The 26,277-nt window shown below is 41.6% G+C and overlaps 2 protein-coding genes across 6 annotated transcripts; both read left to right on the top strand.

Annotated features, from left to right (window-relative positions):
- Window positions 1-1,351: 1,351 nt before the first annotated feature.
- On the top strand, window positions 1,352-14,243 carry LOC309888076 (uncharacterized protein). Its single transcript, XM_082780293.1, has 3 exons — window positions 1,352-1,889; window positions 5,209-5,378; window positions 14,044-14,243. The coding sequence occupies exons 1-3, from the start codon at window positions 1,390-1,392 to the stop codon at window positions 14,106-14,108; spliced, it is 735 nt and encodes a 244-aa protein (XP_082636419.1). The 5' UTR covers window positions 1,352-1,389; the 3' UTR covers window positions 14,109-14,243.
- Window positions 14,244-14,784: 541 nt separating this feature from the next.
- Window positions 14,785-26,054, top strand: HNRNPM (heterogeneous nuclear ribonucleoprotein M). 5 transcript variants are annotated; one of them, XR_014319127.1, is made up of 13 exons: window positions 14,785-14,935; window positions 15,017-15,110; window positions 16,072-16,266; window positions 17,258-17,411; window positions 18,279-18,328; window positions 18,736-18,796; window positions 21,060-21,161; window positions 21,747-21,791; window positions 22,183-22,254; window positions 22,741-22,839; window positions 23,455-24,236; window positions 24,373-24,557; window positions 25,536-25,632. XR_014319127.1 is itself a non-coding variant. In XM_082780289.1 (13 exons), the coding sequence occupies exons 2-13, from the start codon at window positions 15,033-15,035 to the stop codon at window positions 25,697-25,699; spliced, it is 1,854 nt and encodes a 617-aa protein (XP_082636415.1). In that variant the 5' UTR covers window positions 14,785-14,935; window positions 15,017-15,032; the 3' UTR covers window positions 25,700-26,054. The 5 variants fall into 5 exon arrangements, 4 of the variants coding, with proteins under 4 accessions (XP_082636415.1, XP_082636417.1, XP_082636416.1 ...); XM_082780289.1 differs by having other exon boundaries at window positions 24,506-24,557; window positions 25,536-26,054; XM_082780291.1 differs by lacking the exon at window positions 21,060-21,161 and having other exon boundaries at window positions 24,506-24,557; window positions 25,536-26,054.
- The last annotated feature ends 223 nt before the right edge of the window (window positions 26,055-26,277 follow it).

Here is a 26,277-nt window from a genome sequence, read left to right as displayed (position 1 = left end):
CACTCCTATACTCCTCCCAAGAGGCCAAGCCCTTTTTCCACATTTCCTAGACCTTCCTCTTCCTTTTCATCTTGTCGATGAGCTCCTTGCTCACCCACGCAGGTTTCCTGCCCCCTTTCCCTGATTTCCTGCTCTTCAGGATGCACCGATCCTAAGCTTGGAAGAAGTGCTGTTTAAATGTTGCTCTCACAAGCACCCTCACCTTCTAGCAACCCAGCCCATGAGATACCCCCAGGTAGGTCCTGGAACAGGTCAAAGTTGGCTCTCTGAAAAATCCAGGGCAGCAACCCTACTTTTTGCCTTATTTCTTCCACCAAGTTCCATCTTGAACTCCACCATCTCCTGATCCCAAGCTGCCCCCAACCTTCACATCCCTACCAAGCCCATCCCTGCTGGTAAGAACAAGGTCCAGAAGCACCCCCCACCTCGTCAGCTCCTCAAATATGTGCTGATTTTGTTCCCTAAATACATACACTGTTCTCAGGAACTCTAAGCCTGTTAACTTGCCAACAGCATTGGGTTTTATTGCCCAGGAGATCTTTCAGGGCTTAGTCCAACGTTGCAGACCCATTATTAGCAAGGTGAATCTGTACTGAGAGCAATACCCTGTAAGAGTGCAAGGCAACAGTGCTGGTGATCCATGAATGGGGGCTGGGCCACATGCCTGTGGCAGTCCTCGTGCTGCCATCTCAGGTTCCCAACATTGGAAGCGATGCAGGTTTCTCTCCTGCCATGTGAGGAAATGTTTCCTGGTGCTGACATTACCTCCTGTGTTTGTTCCCACTGCCTTTCGTCCTGCCCCTAGACACCGCTAAGAGCTCATCTCTGCTTTCTTTGTGCCCTCCCTCGTGGTATTTTACCAGGAGAGGCTGAGGGAGCTGGGGCTCTTCAGCTTGGAGGAGACCGAGGGGTGACCTTATTATAAATATGTAAAGGGAGCCAGGCTCTTGTTGGTGACACCCTGTGACAGGACAAGGGGAGTGGGTGCGAGCTGCTTAAACACGAGACAAAACCATTGAGACAAAAAGCGCTGGGACGGGCTGCCCAGGCAGGCTGCGGGGCCTCCTTCCCTGGAGACACCCAAGGCCCGCCCGGGCGCGCTCCGTCGTGACGCGATTCCACATCTCCCTGCCCCCGCGGGGGGATCGGCCGGGATGGTTTCTCCATCTCCATCCCAACCCCTAAACCACGCCGCCCTGCGCTTCCCCTACACACACCGGCCCCCCTCGGGCTCTGCCCCTGCTCCCGTTTCGGGGCGGGGAGGGGGCTCCAGGGCTCCCCCGCCCGCCCGCCGCGCTCGGCAACACCCCCGCGCCTCACGGCCCGCACTGAGCCTGCCCAGCCCAGAGGCGGCCCTGAGGGAGGGGCCGTGCAGCGGGGGACGGCGCCATGCGCTGTTTGCCGGCCGACGCGGCCCAGCAGGCCAGAGCGGGGCTCGCTTGGACCCGGCCTCGCGGTTCGGGCCGCGGTCGGGGCTCGCAGAGCGGTAACGGCCCCGCGGGGCCCGGCGGGATCCCGGCGGCGGCGCCTCAGGGCCCGGGCCCGGCCTCTCAGGGGCCTCGCGGGCAGCGGCGCCGCGCGCAGGCGCGGGCGGACGGCGCGGGGCCGGGAGCGGCTCCCCCCCCCCTCCCCCTCGGCGGCCCTCCCGGCATGCCCCGCGCGCGGGCGGCAGGGCGGGCTCTGGCCACACAAAGGCTCGGCGCTGGCAAAATGGCGGCGGCGGTAGCGGCGGCGGCGGCAGCGGGCGGCGAGGGGGCCGCCAACAAAATGGAGGAGCCGCCCGTGGGAGCGGCGGCGGCGGCGGCTTCGTCGGCGGCGCAGACGGCAGCGGCGGCCGCCCCGCCACCGCCCAACGGGGCGGGGGGTGCTGGGGACGCGCCCGTGAAGAGGTAACGGGGGGGAGGGGGGGTGGGGGGGGCTGTGGGGCCTCGCGCGCGCGCGCGCGCGGCGGGGCCTGATGGGGCCTAGGCCTCGCCTTCGCCCTTGTCCCCGTCCTTGTCCCTGTCCCCGTGGCAGTTGTTGATTTTCCTTCGTGTCCCAAGGGACCCGGCCGCGCTCCGGGCTCCCTCTGTGGCCCTGAGGCTCGCAGGCCGCCTGGCAGCCTCCGAGGCCTGGACGCGGAAGGAGTCGGGATCGCGGTCCGCGGCGTCGAGGTTTTTGGGGGTTCTGTTGAGGCCCAGTAGAAACGTTTCCTCAGTAAATGTAAATCTTTCCCTAAAGGTGTAAGTACTCCCGGCGGGAGGGGTTTTGGAGCTCTGAGGTGTTTTTTTTTTTCTAACTGTTGTGTCAGTGGTTGGTAAGTTGTGGTACGCCGTCGTCGTTGTTCACGTTGCTGTGATATCTGGAGCAAAACGTGTCGCTGCCTTATCCCCGGTGTCTTACCAGAGAAGTAAGTTGGTTAGGGAGACATAGGAGTTCAGTGCCTTGAGACCAAGAGATAACTTGAAAGTGATGCCAGAGCCTAAGTAAGGGTCATTTGTTGGATATAAGTGCAATATTACAGAAATATTAATAGTAATAATTTCCAAGGATTATGGTTATTGATCTGTAAATATGAAGTTTGTAAGCAGAAAAAGTTTGAACTGCGTGTTGCTTTCACATGTGAACACTAACCTAATTTTGAGAAGTTTTATAGTTAGCAGAAGTTCTCTTTTTTTTTTTTTTTTTTTTTGAAATTCCAAGTAAAGACTGCATTTTTCCAGTTAACTTTTGTCCCCAGGCCTGAAATCTTACGTAGTTAAGAATCAGCATTTTTAACTTTGTGTTCTGGGAGTAATCTGTTAGACTTCTGGTCAGATTTGTTTACCTGGTGTTCCGAGTTGTGCTGCGTAGGTGGGCAGGTTCCTGGTTGCTGACGGCTGTTACACCGTGCTGCAAATCTGCAGTCCGACTAAGAGTTGAGAGAGAAGAAAAAAACTGCAGCCAGAAATATATTAGTCGAGGCTAGCGAAGGGTCTTCAGATCATCTTCCTTCCTCGTGTTGGGTGTTTGGTATTTGGAGGATATTCCCGTCTTGCCTTTGGGTTCTGGTTACAGCTCAAAGCTTGCTGAAGTTTCACAGTAGCAGTGCCTAGGTAATACGGTTAAAGGAATTTCTCTGAGATGAGGCTTTCTGTAGCCTTGAATTATTTCAGCTTGAAACCATAGGAAAATTAAGTTAGATAAAATATCTAATGAAAGTAACTTATTGAATACATTTTTTTCTGTACACTTTGCCATGGGGGTGTTATTTTTTTGTATTTCTTGTATTAGCCTTGTTGTAAATGGGTCACTGTTATTCACCATTGTTCCTTACTGGGATGGGAATTTCACTCCTGTTTTTTAATTCCCTAAACTTAATTTATTTCACTCCCGTTTACTGCGGGAATTTCGTCTCCCCTTTTTTTTTTTTTTTTTTTTTTTAACTTAGCAATGCCTGCAGGCATGGTGTATTTATGGAGAGGATGTGGGGAGCTCACCTCTTCCTGCTGTCCAGAACTGCCTTTAAATGCTCAGTTGTTCTCGTACTTGGCAACCACAGCGATTTCTGTGGCCACGTGCCTGCTTGTCCTCCTTTTAGTGCCGGAGGATGCCCACGGACAGTTGTTGTCTGACGTCCTGCGAAAGAGAAATGTTGCAGCCAAAGTAGTTTCCTTGATATTTCTTTAGACCAGGCTGGATTTTGTTACACCAAATGTGATAAGGAAAAATTTCTAGACTAGTGTTTGTCTCTAATAGCAGGTACGGTGGCTTGCCTGAATTCTTTACAGGTATATGAGAGCTTGACGTGTGATAATCTGCTCCGGGAGCTTTAAACGTAGAGTTGCAAAGATCTCTGCATCATACCCCGTGACTTTGAAGCAAGTTACACAGCAGTTCTACCTGTGGATAGCTTGAACAGTTCTGGTTTGAGGAATAGCCATAGAAAACTGTTCATTAGGTGTAGCGTTTCACACAATTACTGAACTTTGTGTTATTTCTTCAGCAAAACAGAAGCTCGAGTGTTAAAAGGATTGTCCAGTTTTAAATCTGCTTTTGGATTTTTAATTACTTGATTACTCAAGATTTTTTTTTTTTTTAAGCACAAAGGAGGGAAAACCTAAAATTTCCTTTTTTTGATTAAACACAGTAAATGACTAAAGAACATTTTTTCATTAGAGACCTTTCTTCCAGCATACTAGTTATGTGCAAGACTTGTGTCTTCTGTTGTCTAAGTGGTATGCGATGGCCATAACTAAGGTCAAATACTGTTAGCAGTTCTGGCTGTGTCTGTAAAGTACAATATTTTTGTTTGCTTTTAATGTGTTTGTGGCTGGAAAAGCATGGGTTGCCTTGTAGTAAAAACGAGGAACCCACTAAAATATCACACTCGATAGGCATCTGCATACTTTTTTTTTTCCCTCCAGGCTGTTGTATCTGCTCAGTGATTTATCTTTTTTTTTTTTAATTTTTATTTGTATATTTATATTCAGTTTATTTTTTTTATATACAGTTTGTATATTTATATGCAGTTTATTTGAATACTGCTATTTAGTGGCATTTGTCTTGTTAACTAATAGTGGTGTAGGTTAGTTGAAAAACAGTCTTCACTTTGCATTCGTTAATTGTGATCTGCTGGAGTTTGTGTTCTGAAACAGTAAAAACAAACAAAAAAAATATTCAGTGTGTTTGAAAGGCACAGACTTTGAATTTGTGTTGTCCCAAAAGGTATTAACTGAGGGGGAGGAAGATGGTTTAAAAAGAGTGTCACGGACATGAGTGCTTAGATACGGGGTCACTTCGCTGAAATTCTTGTAGTGCAAAAATACAAATGTGATAGGTCAAAGAATTACTGGTCGTAAAGATGTCAAAGTGTAGTATGTTAAGGAGAAAATAGGGTGTGTGTCTGGAGCATCACAAGGAGATGAAGTTAGGCCTGCTTGGCTTTGAAGAGATTTAGCCTCTGCAGTCAAAAGCTTTGGTTACATTGCATAAATAAACGTGGGAGAAAATAGTGGGCCTTAATGATCTGAGTTGTCTGCTGTTAGGAACTCTTTGTTGCAGTGGTGCGTGTAGCACTAATACCATGAGCACCAACTTGTCTTCTTATTACTGTTTTGCAAATAAATGAACAGATGAAAGTTTGTGAGTTTTGATTTCTTCTGGGAATGCAAGAAGTTATGTTCCAGGAGGTGATACAACACTAATCAACTGCCAGAGTGGTTAACGTGTCCAATTATCTGTTTGCAGTGAAAATGAACGACCAACTCAAAGTGAGAAAAGGAAAGAGAAGAGCGTCAAGAGAGGAGGAAACCGCTTTGAGCCGTATGCTAACCCTGCTAGAAGATACCGAGCTTTTATTACAAATATTCCATTTGATGTCAAGTGGCAGTCTCTGAAAGACCTGGTCAAAGAGAAAGGTAATGTACAACCAGGGCTGACCAAGTGATGTCTGTCATCTTACTCGTAACAGACTTGGTAAGCTTAACAGTTGAAGTTCTGGGTGGACTTAGTGACACGAGTTTTGCAGAAGGTCTCGAAGCCTTTTTTGGTGTTGCACAATACCGTGCTCTGGCAGCCTTCCAGACGGATAGTTCCTTCATAGGCATGTTGGCGTATGTTTAATAGTGCTTCATCAGAGATTAAAAAGAGCATTTGTCTTATGGGTGGAAAAATTAAAAAAAAAAAAAAAAAAAATTAAAAAAAAAAAAAGAAAAAGAAAAATGAGGCTTTTACCAGATTTTAGTCTTGACATGAGCAAAACTTTCTCAAGTATTTTCATGTCTTTTGGGTTATAAAGGTAGCCATACAATGTCGATCTGGCGTATGTGTATGTAGCTGTTTTTCTAAACTTCGTAGTGATTTGTGCTTACATAAAGATCCATCCTGCAATTGGATAGCAGTAAAAATGTATTTAAGGGTGACCTGCAAAGAAGAAAAATCAGGTTTGTGTTTTAGTGCAATCAACGTGGGTAGGGCTTTGGAAACCAAGTTCATGATGTCTTCCTCCATCCCTACCTGTATTTAACTTACACCTGCGAATGGGAACCTTCTTAGTTTGCTGAAGAAATTGAGCTGATTAATCTCAGGTGGTGACAAGTCTAAATGCATCTTCTTGGCTCACTTGGCATTATTTCTTTAAGTTGATGCCCAGCCTACAAGTTTTCAGGTCACTTTGGAAGTGCAGTGGAGTGGCAAGAAAATACTTGGCTTCTCCATCATTAAAATGTCTCAAAACCTGTTAGGCCTAAGTAGTACGAGCATTGCTCTTGTGGGTCACTGCTAAAATACATACCATCAGACATGTCTTGCATAACAGTGATCGATGTTCACTTGTGTTTGAACTCGGTAAGGATCGGTGGTTAGCGACTTCACAAGTTGTGGCCTAATGAATCGGGGAAAAAAAAAAAATTTCCAAAATGGTTTTACAACGTCTGTCTGTGGAGGCAAAATGGAGCTGCTTAGTCTGCGTAGTGAACTTCAGGACTATAAGCCCTGGCAAACTTCCATAATTAGAGGCTGTGAAACGTTGATGCTTGAGATGCAACGATGGTTTCTTGTAATCTGAAGAACTGCAGTCTTAAGACTGCTTTAACAGGCCCTAATTATGCATGGTCCCCTGTCCTAAGCTGTGTTAGCACTTAGCTACCCGAGATACATTGGTTAATAGGAGTATCTGTATGTGTAGATGTCTTATTTTAAGTACTGTGTTGAATTCCGTTCCAAGTGTCTTGTGGTTTCTCTCCAGTTCACGTGGATGGAAAAGTCCGATGTGAGATTGTTTCCTGCCTTGCTGTTCAGCTGCTCATTCCAGCAGATAATCCTAGGGGAACGTTGAAACCTCTTCAGTCTGTCTGCAGGGCTTGTCTACGTATTGAGAATACGCATTGTTCTTGGTTTTTGGGACTGCTTGTTAAAACATAACAGTTTAGATTTGCTGTGTAGTTGTGATTCATTCTAATTAGTCCCAGACTTCTACCAAATTGGTGCTCTTGTGCTGTGCTTGAACTTGCTGAATCGGTGCTTTTTGATATAAGGCATAGTAGTTCCAAGAACCAGGAATGTGGCTGTGGAAAAACCTAAACGTGAGAATTCTTGGTTTGTAAGTGCAAGAATCACAGGCCAAACGTTCAAGGCTTTGAGAGCATGTGAAATGGATCTGTACGCAAAGGGTAACCGTAGGTGATTCATGACTATCGCATTGCTTGGCAGTCATAAAGACGGAAGCTGTTAGCAGCAATGGCATAGCAGGTTACCGAACGTAGGAGGAGTTCACCTCCGTCGGCTCTTTTGTGTCAGTAAGTATGGGTTAGGAGACATTAGCTTTGAGGTCTCATATTTCTGCAACTTGGTTTGTTCAGATGCGTACATCTGAAATCTAAAGGTGACATCTCTCAAGAGTAATGCCTTGGTTTAGTCATTTCAGTGTACTTGTTGGTGAAACTCAATTACAGGTATGCAGTATAACACAGTTATTAACGAAATTAAAAAATGTTCTTGTTTGAAACTCCCTTGTATTGGCTGACAAACACAAGGTTCTACTAAACTGAGGTAATCAGCATTGCTACCTGGTAAGTGGCTTCAGGAGAAGAACGAGGCAGCAGTTGGTTCTTCTGCGTGGAAGTGGAGTCTAACGGTAAACGTAACGTGATTGAGTGCTAAATATTGGCCTTAACCTGTCCTCCCCAAAATGGCTCTGTTTTGGGAAGCAAAATGTAAATACTTTGTGGCAGCTGGTATACATAATGTGATACTATGTAATTAAAAAAAGAGTTTGAGGTATTTATGGATTCTTTTAGGAAATAGAGAACTTTGTATCTTAAACCTTTTCCCTGACAAGAGTAGCAAGGTGGCACACAACACAAGGAGAAATGTTAGCTGTAGGATCTGCTTTGTTGCAGCTAGGAGCAGTTGCAGTCATGGTGGCCGTTGTCACATCACAAATAAAGATTTCAGGACACCCTAGGGACTACTTGTATTAGCATGGTTTTAACCTCATACTTAAAGCATACACATGGTATCTGACAGGCGTGCTTACCTCTTCATATCAGAATCTGAATGTGTGAACAGAGACAAGGAAAAAAAGCTGTTCCCAGCTTAACCTTGCTATGAAGAAAAGCAACCACCAAACTAAATGTGGTGCCTTCTGTCTTTCTCCATCTTGAGTAATTGTTAGTGTCTGTGTGACCCCTTAAAGATGTAACTCATGCCCTCTTGTTACTGGACTTGAACGCAGGTGCTGTCGAGCACTTCTGTCAGCTTGGTTCTGACAGCTGTTGCTCTGGTACCTGAACACAGCTCTTCCTGGAAGGCCACCTGTTTCAGTGCTCAAGAAGATTCTGTTGCAGCGTGCTTTCACGCTGAACTTCTTGGTGAGCAAAGAGAAAAGGATGACTTCGACAATGTAGAAGTGCTAATTTATCTGACTTTCTTCCTGCCCTTGCTTTCAGTAGGTGTGCTAATGAGTTCCAACCAGGACAGTACCTTGGTACAGAATGGCTCCTTTTCCTAGCAATAAAATTACTTAAAATTGGATCTTCCTCAGTCTTTCAACCTCTTCCCGACTGGTACATTTCCTGCCATTCTCATTCTTCATCATTAGGCACCACAACCAGCTTTGTGCAAGACAGTTAAAAAATGAAACTTAAAACTGTAATCCACTACTAATAACCCTTGCCTGTTTCTCTGTGAAATGAAACAGGATTTCACTGAATGTCAAAATACCTTAGATGAGGATCATGCTGTTCTCTCTGCATTTCACAGCTGGATGCTAGTTGCAGTTTGTTTCATGGATAAAGTCCATATTCAAAACCTTACAGATAAGTAGTCAGCAGGTAGTTGGCTTGAATGAGGCTGAAGGAGGTCTGTAATTACCTTTCTTCTGCTGGGAAACAAGGAGTGTTCCTTATCTATGGGAGGTGATCTACTGGGTTCCTGTTCCATGAGCTTATATTAGGGTACTCACAGGACTTTCTACAAAGAGCAGAAAAATATATATATTTTTTTTACTCTTCAGTCTGTTCTTTGCAGTTCAAAGCTGTAGTGAAATGCAACTAGACTAAGTTATCTGCAAAAGAATTCCTGCAGAGTTATCTTAATGTGAACTGTAATGACTTCACTGACACTTGGTGCCAAGTTTTTCATTGTGGCAAGAGGTATGTTGGATGTGGTGTCCTGCTACCCTCAACAAGGGGAGGGGTATACTGCACCTATCTTATTTTAGCAGCACTTCAGCATCTCAGTTGCAGCTTTGTTAGCTGAAGATGTTTCAGCTTGATTCACTTTTTGATTAAAGCAGAAAGCTTTCTGCAATCAAAAGTTAATGTTAACTAGCTATTTGGCATTTTAGTCATTTGTAGTTTTAAGATTTCTTTTCAACAATGATGAAAGACCTGACTGCTTTCAAATGTCAAACCTTGACAGTAGTCTTCAGGTGGATGTGAGAATACCGAAGTATCTTTTTCATGTATTTACATGTATGGTGACTGCAGATAGCAAGGTTTGATGATACAAATGTGTAGTGGGACTTTACAGCAGGGCATAGAGTGTTCTTAAAAAAAAAAAAAAATAAAATAAAAAGAACAAGTAGCTAAGAGCTGCAGAGACTGCAAGCTTTTAACTTGCTTTTGCATAATTTTTGCCATTTAGGACTGTGCAGTCATTAACTTGTGTACCTAATTGCCCAGAGTTAGGTTGTGAGCATAAATATCAAAGTCTGGGGTTTGAGTATGGAGCTTCACTGAAATGTCTTGAGAAGCCATCAGTGGAGGTCAGTATCTTATAATAGGACTTTCAAGTGTAAATGCTGCTTGTGTTTTCTTAAGTAAATCTTGCATTTCTGCTGTTGCTATTAAATTTAATGGAAATTTTACCATCTTGGAAAATCTACATAATTTTTCGTAAGAGCAGAAATTGTACTTGGTGTTCCTGAGCTGACTGACTGCCACCTTGCAGCGGCTTTGTGCAAGATGTGGTACAGTCAGCTTCCTAGTAAGACAGACGGAGGAGTTTTCAGTATCACTTGAATGCTAACAACATCTTAAGCAAATATCTTAAACTTTAATTGGACCATCTACACTGAAAGCTTTAATACCAATAGAGTTTGAAACACAGTGGTGGGATCTGAGTGTATCTTCTGTGTTGCTTTCATTGTTCTAACCATCTTTTCCAGGTGGTCCTTCAGTGGATTCAGGGAGCTTTGCACCTCTCCTTTTCTTCCAGGGCTCTTTAAGAACCAAAATTACCCATGCTTTTTTTTCTGGTCTCTTTCATCCAAGAGTGGGACTACAGGAGAAATACTGTGCTGCTTCTTCAGGAAGATTGTTTTTCTTCTCCCCTTTTGCACAGACAGTGTAAAAACCTTTAGTTACAGTCTGTTCTGTTCCCTGCCCACCCTGGAACTTTTCCGTGGTTGCTGGTCATGAGATTTAAACACTGTACATGAAGGAGTAACTGGCCAATTCCAAATTGTCTGATGGTGAAGGCGTTAGACTTCCAATGGCATGGATGTCTTCCTTCACGAATCATTTGCTTTGTAGTTATTTCTAAAAAATGGTGGAAATCCAGGTAGTCTTGGTGATGTCTTGAGTGGCTACTTTCTCCTTACTTTTGACCCTGTGAGACAAAGAATCTGCCGTTTTGTAGAGTATTTACCATTTCTTCACTTTTTTTGCTTCTCCTGTTGCTGAGACTTCTGTCTTTGGACCTTTCAGAGAGAACCAACTTCATGATCTTCAAAGTTTACGTCTACAGTTGAGTTTGTTACCCTAGGTACTTTACAGATACCTCTGTAGGGCCTTGAGTCACTGTATGCTTGTATGAGCTCTCTGAACAGTACAGGAGAGAATTTGAATGCTGACAGGCTAACCTTGCTTGAACACGTAAGTTTTCCATGCAGATAAACTTCTTTGGGAGGTAGATACAAAATTTGAGGAAACGTGACTGTGTGGAATAGTACTTAAGTAATGATAAACGTTCTTTGAATTTGTATTTGTAGTTACTGTATTGATTTCTGCTTCAGTCTTCCCTTTTAGGAAACAAAAGGTTTCTGAGCTTCCTCAAATGTGAGGTTCAAGGAAGTCTGCTCTACCTTCAGTCTTAAAGACACCAATGGGGAACATATTCCTTAATCACTTTTACATTAAGTTTCTGCAAATTTTATCTGCCCTTGGAGGCTGATCTGGTAACTATAGAATCAGAGAATGGTTGGAAGGGACCTTGAACATCATCTAGTTCCAACTCCTGCTAAATCAGGTTGCCCAGAGCCCCATCCAGCCTGGCCCTTTAACACTCCCCATCTTTCCTGCAGCCCCCTTTAGGTACTGGGAGGGCCACTATAAGGTCTCCCTTCTCTTCTCCAGGCTGAACAACCCCAACTCCCTCAGCCTATCTTCGAAGAAGAGGTGCTCCAGCCCCTTGATCATCTTGGTGGCCCTCCTCTGGACTTGTAACGTGTCCCTGTCCTTTTTGTGCTCCAGGTGGTGCCTCATGAGAGCAGAGGGAGAAGATTGCCTCCCTTGACCTTCAGGTCATGCTTTTTTCGATGCAGCCGAGGATACAGTTGGCTTTCTGGGCTGCAAGAGCACACTGCTGGCTCGTGGTTATTTTTTTATTAATTAGCAGCCCCAAATGCTTCTCAGGAAGGCTGCTCTCAATCCATTCGTTGCCCAGCTTATTCATGTTTGGGATTGCCCTGACCCAGCTGCAGCACCTTGCACTTGGCCTTGCTGGACTTTGAGGTTTGTACAGATCAACCTCTCAAGCCTGTTGAGGTCCATCTGGAGCAGAAAAACTTAGGCTGCGGTTTTTTATGTTTTATTTTTTTGAAAGTTCAGTAAGCTTCTCCTGTGCTTGAATGAAATTTCTTCACCTGTGGATATATAGGGTGTCTTTCCTGATGCAAGCCAACTATTTGCTAGCAGAAGGAAAATCTGCCTGGATCACTGTTTCTTTTTTCTCCAAAGGTTTGGACATTGTGGTTTGGGATCTGAAAAGAAACCAAATAAAATGGGACCCAGTGTAGGTTCCTTTTTTTCTTAAAATAAATAAAAAAATAAAATCATTTGTCAGTCTCAAACAATCGTTTCCTGGAGGAATTGTCGTGTAGAATCTTCTTACGTTTTTCAGGGGAAAAGTGCACTTTTATTGTAGTTGTTCTTTAATCTGGACGTGTCTTGGATACTGATCTTCTATTCTACATGTCATTCCCCCCCTCCTTATTGTGTCTGTGTGTTTTGGCTATACAGGAAATTCAGATTCCCTTTCAAAGGAAAACATCCCTTTCAAGATATGTTTTGTTTTTAATACAGGTGTCTCTAAGGCTTGAATGCGAAGTATTGAGCAAAATTGACAAACTCTTCAAAGTGCTACACTATTGCCTGTGTAGTAGACTTGAGGAAATCTTGTTCAGAGGTCAAATTTGCATATGTTAAATTGTATTTAGTATATTGCAAACTTTTTTTGGGGAAGTGTTTGTGTGCATTTTAAGAGATGTAGCTGGCTTTGATTAGTGGTTGGGAGAGGAGAGCCCTCAGTCCAAAGCCTAAATAATGTTACTGGGAGAAATGAGTTACAGGATTTATAACCTGTAATCTCTGGGGTCTCTGAAATGGAATGGTTTTTGTATCGTAGGGAATCTGAGAATTTGTTGTTCTCAATAAAAGTTCGGTTGCACTCTGGCTGCTGCTGTTGAGATGGATGGCTTCAGAATGACCTCGTAATGCTGAATATTTGGGCTGGCCGCATGGGCCCCATGTACCACCAAGGATGATGCTAGGATGCCTGTTTTCACTGCAATCCCATGGATACATGATCTCATAGTGCTCAGGTTGTAGGTGGTAATTGAACACTCTAATCTCACCTGGCCCTCTCAAAGGGATTTATTAGCCTCTACAAGTCTTGAATGCTTTGTATCCTCATGGAAACATCTCACTGCTTATTCTGCCAAGCTAACTACTCTCTGGCTGGAATGCTGATATTGTTTAATTATTTCCAATATCAGGAATGGAAAGAGAATGTCATTTCATCAAGCATTCCTTTTTCTTCCAGCTTCTAGAAGAAATGTGGGATGTTCACTTTGGGGGATGACACTAGGTGTCTGATAAATGACCGGGCCTGTGGGAGGAGAGGCTGAGCACTCCTCTCTGGCCCTTGCAGAGGTAGACCATCAAATGTGAGCTTCTAGTTCCTTGCTTAGGGTATGCTGGCAGTGCTTCGGTTTGGTTGTTTCTTTCCCACAAAGACTGCTTTCTTTTCATCTTTCAGATAGTGTAACTTGGAGCCTGTCTTAAATTTAAAAACCAGAACTTATAAAACCAGAAAAAAAGTATTAAAAAATTTTCCTCAGTTATTCTGAATAAATTCTGTATGCCAGTCCCTTCAAAGGCAGCAGCCATTTTAGAAGTTGTATTCCAGAGGTACGTGATATGGTTACGTGGTCAGTTAAGGAAAAAGCAATCCTAGTCTTGTGAGGAAAGGTGCAAATATAGTTTCCTAATGCACTTTGCCTTTTGCTGTAGGCTCTTGTCTTGAGGGCGAATATGACAGTTTAACACTAACCTAAAAAATATGGAACCTAATAAAGGATTTAAATTTTGCTGTGACTTAAAGACTAAACTGCTGAAATAAAAAGCAGACATGTGAGTGATCTCGTGGTCTGTTGGGCCGGTCTGATCCCCTTTTGGGATGTGTACCAGAGGAAAAATCCTGAGAAAAGCAAGCAACTGTTTGAGTTCTGGACTGTGGAGACAAGATGGTGTACTATGTGAAGTGAGGGAAACTTGTTCTTGCAGACTTCCCCCTGGATTTGGATTGCCTCAAGTAACGAGTGAGCACTAAAGGTCGAGGAAATTGGTACTGTGGAAATAGCTGGCTTTTGAAGTGGAGGAAAATCAAGAACATGTTCAAGTCTTACAATGTTACTGCATACCTGTAATTGTCCAGTTTTGTGGTTTAGAGAATATGGAGTGTTTCTGGGCTTTCTTATAAGGCAGAGGCTCCATACACGGTTGTTGATTGTTCTAAATTCCCATTGTTTTCTTGGCTTTTCTCCCTTGGTATATGTGTCGTCTGGAATCTGATTTGTAGTTGGTGAGGTAACATACGTGGAGCTCTTAATGGACGCTGAAGGAAAGTCAAGGGTAAGTGTTTGAGAGAATTTCTTCTGTGGATTTTCTACATGACAAATGTAACTGTATGGTGGCGTGGAGCGAAAGGAAGTCAGGAAGGTAGAGAGTGTGTATGCTTAGCGGCTATAACAGGATTGCTTAAAAGCTTCTTTGGGGCTGGGGAGGCGGGGGGCTGGGGACTTGTAAGAGCAGTGTTAGGGTGGTCTTCCACTGTGTTCAGGTGGCGTTGGCTGTTTGAAGTACCCATGGACACTAGCAGTACGTACAGTGGTACGGAAGGTTAACTTGTGTTTTGGAAAACGTTACTGTAGTGGTTTGCTGAATTTGTAAGGCCAGTGTGCAAAAGCAGGTTCTGGAAACTATACTTCCCGTGCCAGTAAACAGAAGTTAATTTCCAAGTTAAACGTATATTGCCTTTATAGGTACTTAAGTCAATTAGTCCAGTGAAAGTATCTTGCAGGAAAAAAATACACAGTAGGAGCTCACTTAACTGTACTGAAGGATATGGATTTAGGATGAGAGAATATGGCAAGGATTTGTCTGTATGACAGAGAAGAACAGTTGATACGGAGTGTGTGGTATTTTTCTTGGAGATCCTGGACTTAGTTCTGCTTGTTACAACTTCAGAAACTACAGTTTAATCCTGTTATGGCATAAGAAATTATATCTTATGGAATTCGAGTAATGAAGGCTTTATTGGGTAAGATTACATTTATTTTTGCCCCTAGGGTTAACTAATGTGATTTGACTTTTTATTTTTTAAAAAGTGTTTTGTGCTTTTACTTACTTTATTTTTTTCTTCCCTCCTCTGCTTGTTACTCGCCTCTGAAATCAAATCACCAGGGATGCGCGTAAGTTCACTTATGAATTTATAGCAAGAAATAAGGAAATAAGATACGAGCAGTGTTCTTAGATGTCTTGTATCTTCACAGTGTTGTTGAATTCAAGATGGAAGAAAGCATGAAAAAGGCTGCAGAGGTTTTGAACAAGCATAGTCTTGGTGGAAGACCATTAAAAGTGAAAGAAGTAAGACTAACATCTGTTCTTTTAGTATCTTGGATTTAAGGTGAAGGGGATACCTCTTAGTCAAGCTTTATGGCTGACTAATTTGCAGATAAGAATATTTGCCAAAGTAGAACTCTTCAAATAGAATTTAAAAAGACACACAGCTTGTTTTATTACCAGAACCTATTGCCGAACTTGAGTTTGAACTCATTTGTCAAGACTGAACTTGACTTAAAAGAATAGGTGCTACTGACAGTAATGCAGCACATGGATAAAGCAAGTGTTTGGCTTGAACTGCAGGCGTACTTCTTTATGATTTGATAAAGAAACCTGCATAAGTATTTTGTTCTTGACTCACTTCTCATCTAATTCTGCACCATAATGAATGTACTTTACAAACAATTCCATAGAATAAGGTGGTTTCTGAAATACTTCGAAGATTTATTTCTGTTCTTATGGCTTTTCTATTTTCAATCACTATAACACGCTCAACTGTACAGTGATACATTCCAAATTTTTTTTCAATTTGGAAACCTAGTGTGAGGGGAAAAAGAGCAGACCAAACCCCTCTTTGTGAACTTTTTACACGCTGTATCTTGTCTTGTAAGGAAGTCTAACTGCAAGAGAAATGAGTTGTTGTACTGTTTTGAGGATGCCAAAAGTTAATCAGTGTTTGTCTTCCAAGGCTTCCCCAGTACCATTGTCTTTAGAAAAAATGCAGCTGTGGGGTTTATTGCTGGTATTAAATAATAGATACACACCTGCAGAATTGGGGGAAATGCATGGATAGGAGTAACTTGCGAACTTGAGTTGTGCTGGTGCATTGATCTGAAAACTTAAAAAAAAAAATAAATAAAATAAAATAAAATTAAAAAAAAGTAGTTGGCTGGAGGTCTGTAGGGACCTTGTATAAATGAATATCCCCTTTTGACTTTTGGCTTTGCTGGTACAGATTAACTTAGTATGTTTGTGTTTTTTTTAGGATCCTGATGGCGAGCATGCCAGGAGAGCAATGCAGAAAGTCATGGCAGCTAGTGGAATGGGTATTGGTCCAGGTCCAGGTGGCCCTGGAATGCTCAATATCCCACCTAGTATACTCAACAATCCCAACATACCCAATGAGATCATCCATGCCTTACAGGCAGGGAGACTTGGAAGCACTGTCTTTGTTGCAAATGTAAGCGTTGTGTGGTCTCTGAACAGGGTCTAAACTGAGTAGAATCTAATGAATTAGAGGAAAAGCTGTAGGCTTCCAGCTCTGTTCCAGTAAAATGAAGTATTCTGTGACTAGTCTTGTTCTCTTCAGTTGGAACACTGCCGAGTGGGAAGTAAGTTTGCACTCTAATGTATGAACAAAAAATGAGAACTTCCCCTTGAAAGGTATGCCCTGTTGTGGATATAGCATAAAAACAAACATTTCAGTATGCACATACAGCAAGAATAGGACTAATTTTCAAATCCTAAAACTGATCTTGATGTGGAGAAATGTGTCTTGTTTGAAGGAGGGGCAGTGGGAACGTATTTAAGCAAGTTCAGTGGTGAGATGACAAGCTATATAAGAATCTAGAGAATATGAAATTGTGGAAGTTTGTTCAGCTTTAAAGGAAGAAGGTGAAAGGGATAACTGGTGGTTGTCTCCATAACCCTGATTCAGATCATACAGAGAAGACGGGTCCAGACTCGTTGCCATGGACATCAGTTGGAAGATGGGCAACACCATTTAAATACTAGAACTATTTCTTTTTACTTTGAGACAGATGAAATAAAGGAGTGACTGCCAAAAGTCTGTACGCACTTAGGTGTTTAGAGCTGAGCTGGGCATAGCCCTGAACAACCTGAACTAATTATACCTGCTCTCAGCAATAAGTTAGAATAATGACTTTCAGAAGTTCCTTTCCAGCCTAAATTGTTCTGTGATTCTCTTTGCTAGTGAAGTTGTAAGATGAAGTTGTATCCTATATATTACAGTAATTGATAATTTGCATTTTTGAACAGAGCTAAAAACAACGCATTTAGCATTCTCTAGCATTCTATTATTTAAATTTTATCCCATCTCTGTGAAGATGACTACTCAGGATTGTAGATACCAGGAAACGAAACTGATGAATGCTGAAGATACTCTTTGGATGGAAAGCTTTCTAATACTTCTAATATCACTTATCTTCCAGCTGGATTACAAGGTTGGGTGGAAGAAACTGAAAGAAGTATTCAGCATGGCTGGTGTTGTGGTTCGGGCAGACATCTTAGAAGATAAAGATGGCAAGAGTCGTGGGATCGGAACTGTCACTTTTGAACAAGCTATAGAGGCTGTTCAGGCTATATGTATCCTTGAAATGTATTACTGGTAAATAGTAGACAGGTTTGGCACTCCATCCTGTGCTAACTTCCATGAGTTCACAAATAACTGTTAAGAAAAGCAGGATGAAAATAAAAGTAGTAGTATTACAACAGAGGATATTGCCTTATTGTGTTAAGTGAAGCCACTGAAGTGTATGGAAAATGTAGGGAAAACGAAAAGAAGAAAAAAAAAACTTCAAATAATGATTTTGAGCAAACAAAAATAATTAACAAATAGATGTGAATTTCTAACCCAAATAGTAGTAATTTTTCTGTCAGAGTTAGTATTGAATTAAAATACAATTTCTAAGAAAAGGCTTGTCCTAAATTCCTGTAATGGAGGTAAAGGAGGAGTGAAACGCGTCCATCTGCAGTGTAAGCAGGCTTGATCTGGTGTGTTTCCCTGTCAGCCATATTACACTGCAAGCTGTGATTTGCTGTGTAGCAGTCTACCCACACAATCGCAGAATTGCAGTGTGGATACTACTACGTGCTTCATCTCTCAAGTTGGGTCTATGGTGTGGAAGGGAGAGAAATGTTTAAACACCTAGGCTGGTTTCGAGACATTTTAAGTGGTGTTTTAATGTCTTTAATATGAATCAGAAGACTATTTTTGTAACTCATGTTTTAATTTTAAAAACAAAACCCAGTCTTTGAATATTCAGTGATTTGGTTTGGAAGCTTTTCAGTTTTGGAGAAAGCGAAAGGGTATCTGATAACCTGTGAATGACAGTATAAGAAGCTACCTGGAGTCTTGTGGTTTTCTGATAGGGTTTTCATCAGATAGTACTTGGAGTTTTAAGACTTTTTGTGGTTTCAGTGCTTGAAAGATGATCCTTAATGAAACGAAAGCGATGTTTAATGGGCAGCTGCTGTTTGACAGACCAATGCATGTAAAAATGGTAAGTACGTTCAGATTCTTAATAGTTTTTGAACTGATAATGTGCTCCAGACTTTTTTTTGGATGATGTGTGGCTTCAAGGTTGGTGCGACCTCCCCAGGGCAAACAAAGGTAAATAGCACATCATGACAGAAGTACAGCCCTGTACTTTACATCTCACTCTTAACTCATGGGTTGAAATACTGGGGGACACGAGTTCTGTTTAAAGGACTTGGCCTAATACCTAATGCTGTCAACTCACGCAGTTGTAGAAGGTTATTTCTAATTATTTTTCTAAAAGACAATCATAAATATAGTAAGAATTACTTTAGCTTTCTCAATTTACCTTTTAAAAAAAGGTAGGAAATCTTTCTAGTGAGAAAGCAGGCCAGAGTTGTGTACAAACTTAATGTATCAAATTATTTTTAGGATGAACGAGCCTTTCCAAAAGGAGATTTCTTTCCTCCAGAGCGACCACAACAACTTCCTCGTAAGTCTCTGCTGTATGACTGAATATGTTATGTTTTTAACTTTTCTTTGCAGCAACTTGAATATTTGCAAAATGAGACTCAATTCAAAAGCCTTTGGCTCTCAGGTTTGCATTTAGAGAGATTTCCTGTATATTCCTGGATTATATCTATTACTGGGTTCGTCTGCTGACAAGCAAAGCTGAGTTGTTAATAGTCCATAGGAAACTTGTGCTCAAGAGGTACTGCCTCTGTAACCTGCCATATGTAGGAGGAACAGATGAATAAATAGAACACAATTAAAAAGTATGAGCTGTTGTTAAGATGTTTAGGCAACTTCTGTTACTCCCCATCTGCTCAAATCCAGCCCGAGTAAAACTTTGGTTCAGCCTGCTGAAAACTGGGGTTCAAATGGCCTTAATATCTAAGAGGTTAATAATAAATAAGTTTCAGTCCTGTTTCTTTTTGGATACTTCCTTCAGCTCATAGCTAAAAGTTTGTCTTAGAAACAGTATCCCGTTCATGTTCTCAAAGCTTCCAAGTCTCTTGATTGTAAGTCAGAGGTCCTGATGCCTTGTAGGACTATTGTTAATAGCAGGTTTTAATGGAAATTTCATCAGTTTATAAAGAAAAGTGTGCACCCTTTTACGTACTGGTATTCTGGGTGTCTAATGGTTTTCCTTCCGTCTAAAGGGCTGGGTTGAATTCTTGAGCATCTTCCAGGTCTTCAGGTTTCTTAGGGGAATAAATACAAGAAGGGAGGGTGCAGGGATGACAGAGCCAGGCTCTTTTCAGTGTTGCCCAGTGCAAGGACCAGAGGCAGTGAACACAAACTGAAATAGAAGGCTCCATCTAAACATAAGGAAACTTTTTTTTTTTTTTTTTTTTTTACTGGGTGGGTCACTGAGTACTGGAGCAACAGGTCACCCAGAGAGGTTGTAGAGTCTCCATCCTTCGAGATATTCAGAAGTTGTCTGTATGTGGTCCGGGGTAATGGGCTCTAGGTGACCCTGCTTGATGTGGGGGATTTGTGCCAGATTACCTCCAGAGGTCCCTTGTTCCCTTGACCACTCTGGGATAAGATAATGAAAGTGTTGAGCAGGAGTAGACTGGGTCGGAAAGGAGAATTAATGGTAAGGAAAAGCCCTACTGTCTTACAGCTGAAACTGTTCTAAAATGTATGTAATTCTGTTAATTCAGCCAGGATTTTTAAGAATGTTTACTTAGTCATGGAAAGAAAACCTGTGTATGCTGTAACCTTGAATAATTCTCTATCAACCCATCCTTTAATTAATCAATTTTCTGTGTATCTACCAGAACCTTGTTCAGCAGCCGTAGCATCCACAGGTTTTTTTTACTTCTGCCATGGCTTCCTGTAATGGTATACCTTGTCAAGAGAAAAACACTGCTTTTCTGTTTAATTATTACTGTATGAAATGGAACAAATAATGATGGAAATGTATTTCTTGGCCTTTAAGTTGGGGGGATGGGAGGGAGGAATGGTATCGGTATCTTGTGGTGTTGTAAAACATAATTCAATGCTTCCTGAGATCGTTATGTTGAAATGTAAACAAGGAAGTCCTATTCTCATAAGGAAAAAATGCAATTAAGCTGTTTGATTCAAGTGCAAGCAGAGAACTTTTTCTTCCTGATCCACTCTGAGAAAAATGAGTTGTGTTTTTGTGTTTTTTTATTTGACTGGGGAATCCTTTATTCACTTGGGTACAGGAAGAATCAAAATCGTGTCTGAGAATGATATATATTTTTCGTTTGCCTAGGAAAGAGGCTGGCTGTGTGCTCTGAATTCTATAGGTGGCTGTCAGTAATAGGTGGAACCTTGCAGTTATTTAAATTCTTAGCTGCAAGGGAACCTTGGCAAACATGAAAATAAATCTTTTATCAATCAAAGGTAACATTGTGAAAAGGTTAGAAGTTCTTTATACTAAATTGCCCACTCTTTTCTCCTTAGATTGAGTTGCACAAAATAAGCAGTGTTCTAGCCAGTTATTTTTCAGGAGTCAGCTTAAAACCAACCAAAAAAAAAATCAACTTTTCTCAGCAGTAAGATAAAACATAGATGATGAAGAAAATATTTGGGATTAATTTCCAGTCTACTTCAAGACACATCTACTCTAGATTTACACTTTCATGCATTAAGTACATACCCCAAAGTGGGAACACAGCAAGCTTTTTTGGAGAATAGAAGTCAATTAATTAAGAATAAAACTTGCTGTTTTGTCAAATTATGGAAACAAGGCTTTTTTGATATCTGAATATTTTCTTCAGATGGTCTTGGTGGTATTGGCATGGGATTAGGACCTGGAGGTCAACCTATTGATGCAAATCATTTAAACAAAGGCATGGGAATGGGCAACATGGGACCTGGAGGTAAGAAGATTACTCCTACGCTTTGTTTCATGAGAGCTTTAAGCTGTATAGAAGGGTAGATAGCTTTGTTTGCCTACACAAAAAGTTGAAGTGTATTAGGAGTGTTAAAGCCAAATGAGTTCTTCTTGAGCTAAGTCATGAGCTTGATAACAGAAACTTGAACCTAACCGACTGCTCCATTTTTGTTTTTTACCATGGTAAGGGCACAGCTCTCATTTTCTGACTCTTGAGCATGAGCAGCAGACACTGCAAATATACATAAAACTTCTAAAACCATCTGTCACTCTTAACACTTGTTAGTGGGCTTGCAAATCTATGTTTAGGATATATTTAAATAGCAAAAAGTTTTAAAGAGCCACCTAAAAAGTAGCACACACTCAGCTTTCAGTTTGTAAATGCCTATGGTTTTTTCCACTTCCTGCTTTTATTTCTTGAGAAGGAATGTTGCAATCTACTCGAGCTAGCACATGTAAGCTTTCCAGTTCAGAGTGGATGTGCTTGTATGATTTCTTTCTACAGCCAATCTAATGGCTGATGGTTTGTAGAATTACATCTGCTACATAAAGCTTTCTCTTTTATTTTGAGGAATGGGAATGGAAGGCATGGGCTTTGGAATGAATAAAATGGGAGGTAAGCTGTGTTTTTTTAAATGTATATAGCCTGTTTTTTTTTTTTTTTTAAGTCATGTAAACTTAGCTGTATGTGCCTAGCAGCCATTTGTTTTCCTTGGAATTGTCACCAATTTAGTGATGACTTATGTTTTTGAGTATTAGTGAAACTGCTATAGATGTACGGGGAAGGGTTGAAACCTCAGAAAATGTGACCAGTGGTTTGGTCATGAGACTTCTAAAACGTGGCCTTGATTTAGGAGATAAGCTGTGACCAAATTCTGACCACAGTTAATGAGTCTGTGATAGAGTTGTCTTGGTGCCTATGGAAAAAATCTGAGGAAAACTTATTTTGGTGAACTGTAGCGTTAAGTTGAAATGCTAAAGCATCCCTGGAAATTCCTTTCTTTTAGGAATGGAAGGTCCGTTTGGCATGGAAAACATCGGGCGCTTTCCAGCTGGAATGAACATGGGCAGAATGAGTGGTAGGCATTAGGTTTTTTTTTTTTTTTTTGTTATAATATTAAGCTTCCGTGTTCAACAGCAGTCCTTGGTCTCTGAAACTGTAGCACTGGAGACTGGTCATATTCCTCTTTCCAGCTTTTTTTGGAAAAAACTTAAAGGCTTACATCTCACACAGTGTCTGCAAGGCCCTTATGGCCTCTAAGCTACAAAAAAAAACAAGTTCATAGGAGTTGCCTTCAAGGACTGCTTTGGAAAGATAAACTGTGCTGTCTGTATTCACCAGAAAGACAAAAAAAACTACTCCAAAGCAAAGTGTCTTGTCTGTGTTGAGATGAGTCCTGGATTTTTGTTCTTATTTTTCTGGGGGTTGTGTTTTGGTCTCAAAAAGACATAATAAAATGATCAGGAGGACATAATAAAAGTTAGCCTTGCTGTTAATCTTTAAAAACTATGCCTCTAGTAAAATGTTGATACCCCGAAGAACATATCAGACTTAATCTTTACAGAGATGGATCGTGCCATGGGTGGAGGATTTGAGAGAGAATTTGGAAGAAATGAGATGGGAATGTCTCGTAGTTTTGGAGACACCTTGGAAAGAGGAATAGGTCAGTACATAAAGCTAAGTACTTACACTGCCTACTGGAAATACCTGAACTGTACATAAAAAAAAAAAAGTGCACGTTTGTAACAAAACAGGCCATATTTTACACATAGCTCCTCTAACACTTTGATCAAATTTTGATCAAACAGTAATTTCAGTTAAATTATTATTCTTGCTGCACAATCCCCAGGGCATTGTACAGGACAGCTAGCAGCTAAAATTGTATTTAAAATGCTACTTTCGCCACCTGAACAGCTGGGTTTTCATATGCATTCAAACTTCTCTCCTTGTTTACACATCAGTTTTTCTTCTTTGAAACTTTTATTGTGCATATGGAACTCAAACTTGTTAGGAAAGGGTAAACTCTTGCATATGGACTAATGAGGTTACCAGTCCCTTAAAATGTGTTGTAGTCGTGGTGATCTACGTAATCAACAACAATACTCTTTTTCCCATCTGAAATAACTGCTTCATATTCTGCAGTAGCACACACATTGGTCATTTTTTTTTTTTTTTGAATAATGATGATCTAAAGGATTTCAGTACTGTATGCAATGCAAGCACGTGTTTGGTTTTAGTATGTGTTTTGACTATTTATAAATTGTGTGTTTTGTTCCAGGTGGTGGAAATGCCAGCATTCCTGGGATTGAGAGGATGGCACCTGGCATTGATCGTATGGGCTCGGGAATGGAAAGAATACCCTCTGGGATGGGGCATGGGATGGAGAGAGTAGGGTCAGAAATAGACAGGATGGGTCTTGTTCTGGATCGCATGAGTTCCAACGTGGAACGGATTGGTTCTGGAATTGACCGAATGGCCCCTCTGGGCATAGATCACATGGCTCCTAACATTGAGAGGATGGGACCAGCTATTGAGAGAATGGGTTCTGGCATAGAAAGAATGGGCTCTGGAATAGGCTTTGGCATTGAGAGGATGGGCGCTGCCATTGAGCGTGTTGGTACCACTATGGAAAGAATGGGATCAGGTGTAGAACGAATGGGTTCTGGCATGGATAGGATGGGTATAGGTATGGAGCGTATGGTCCCTGCTGGAATGGGAACTGGGATGGGTCAGGTGATAGAGAGGATGCCAGGTGGCTTGGATCGCATAGGTGCCAATCCCATGGAAAGAATAGGAATAGATCGTATGGGTGCTGCTAGCATGGAGAGAATGAGCTTAGAGCGCATTGGAGCCACTAATATGGAAAGGATGGGTCCTGCTATGGGACAGGGCATGGGAGCAGGCATAGATCGCATGGGACTTGCAATGGGAAGCAATTTTGAAAGACCAATGGATATGGAACGTGGAAACTTTGCAGGCAATTTTGCAGGCTCCCTTGGAGGAACTGGAGGACCTGCACCTGGGGTGGCCCGAAAAGCCTGTCAGATATTTGTGAGAAATGTGAGTAGCCTTCATCCTAGTGCTTTATGTTGATTTCTTTTGTGTTCTTTTGACTTTAGTTACAATTTTTAATATTGCATGCTGCCATCTGTGGGGTTGGGCAGGCCTTTGTGAGTTGAAGCCATTTTCTTAACAGGAGAAAAGCTTTCTGCGTATGAAAAAGACGGTGCTGAACTATGGCTTCCCAGGATGGAGAACATGTTTTGAAGAGACGGAAGTACTGACAAGTCGTTTAACAGTTCCTCAGTAATTGTTCTTCTTTTTCACAGCTGCCTTTTGATTTTACATGGAAAATGCTGAAAGATAAATTTAATGAATGTGGTAAGTTGTTATATCACTGGAAATCTTTCCTGAGAACTGGATATCTCTTGTAGAGCTAAGAATTACTTCTATGTCCCTGACACTAGTACCTTACTAAAACTTCACTCAGACTTGGGAAAACATCAGATATTCATGTTCACAAGTGGCTTGGGGATGTTTGCCATCCTGCAATGCCAACAAGAGTCCTACAGGATTGAGAAGATAAAAATGTTTTGACTGTCTAGTTGATAACCCAGTCAACACTTCTCAACACCCCTTCCCAGCTGTCTAGGGCTGGATTTATTATGTGGATAGCCTCTCTGTAGTTACAGGTAGAGACAGGAAGAGAAAGAGAGAAGTCCAGGATGAATGATGAGATTCATTTCCTACAACAAAAAGCTGAGAACTACTGAAAAGCACTGGCAAGATGCTTTATTTTGAAGTGAACACGTCTGTTTGGGGAAGCTGTCCTTAAAAGAACCTTAAATTAGTAATAGCAATAATAAAAGAAAAACGAAGAAATTAAGGAGCTAAAAGAATTCCTGAATCAGCTGCATATTGTTAGATGTATTTAGGTCCAGCTCATGAGACATCTGACCTTTAGAAAAGCTAGTCCCACATGGATTTCTTGCTTGCTACAGCGACCAATTTCCAATATCACGCTGTGGAATAAGCTAACTTTCTAGAGGACCCGTTAGCATAATTCATTAGGGCTTTCTGCTGCTTTGAGAACCATCATCCTCTTTTTAAGAGTCTTTGTGAGCATACCTTTCTTTTCAGAGGCTTAGGTAAGCTACTAATGGTTGAGGTAGGCTCTGCAGCTTCTAGGGGACTTCTCATGGCAGTGGTCACTGGTAAAATTGTCCTAGAGCTTTAAGTTTCAAACCACTGGTAGTTTCTAAAGGTACACTTTCTGTGGCTTAAGGGAGAGAACTCTAAATCAATACAGTCGTGTGGTACCTCCTAGATTAAACAAGAACCTTTCTTTTTCTTTTGAAGGTCATGTGCTGTATGCTGATATCAAGATGGAAAATGGGAAGTCTAAGGGCTGTGGTGTTGTTAGATTTGAGTCCCCAGAAGTAGCTGAGAGAGCCTGCCGTATGATGAATGGGATACAGCTTCGTGGGAGGGAGATTGATGTGCGAATTGATAGAAATGCTTAAGTAGATGCTTTTTTTAACACTGATACCAGATTTTTGAATTTGTATTTTTTCTTGTTAACCATTTTAATTTGACTGGATGTAAAGGTGTTAAAACAGTTCAATTGCTTTCTGGAGTAATTTTAATTACTTTTTTAACAAATGGATTTCCATTTTACTGTTTTTGCATTGGAACTGCAATGTGCACAATCTTTTTTTTTGTAGTTGTGGCATCTTGTTGACATTACAGATGTAAACAGTATGACTTTGATAATAAATGCAAGTTAAAGATTTCAGTCATTGCATCTATTACTGGCAGCACATCCCTATGCTTGCAAAAATATCTGTAAACCAAGTAAACTACAATTTTTATTCTCTTGTGAAGTGTCAAGAAAGTGTATCTTTGGGTTGTCAGTTCATGACAGTATGAATTAGACTTTAAAACAATGCACCCGAACATTCATGCTAGTACTCAAATGTCTTTAGCCTATCAGTTTCCTGTGTTCAGACCTGGTAGGTAAGCAAAAGTACTGGGGCTGATAGCTTGATCTTTCTCCAGTGGCAATGCTGATTCAAAAAAATAAAATATCCTGCACCTTCAG

The sequence above is a fragment of the Aythya marila genome (assembly GCF_965140915.1).
Source record: "Aythya marila genome assembly, chromosome: 27".
Taxonomy (NCBI): Eukaryota; Metazoa; Chordata; class Aves; order Anseriformes; family Anatidae; genus Aythya; species Aythya marila.
The sequence above is the reverse complement of the archived record's forward strand: the minus strand, read 5'-3'. Positions and strand labels throughout refer to the sequence as shown.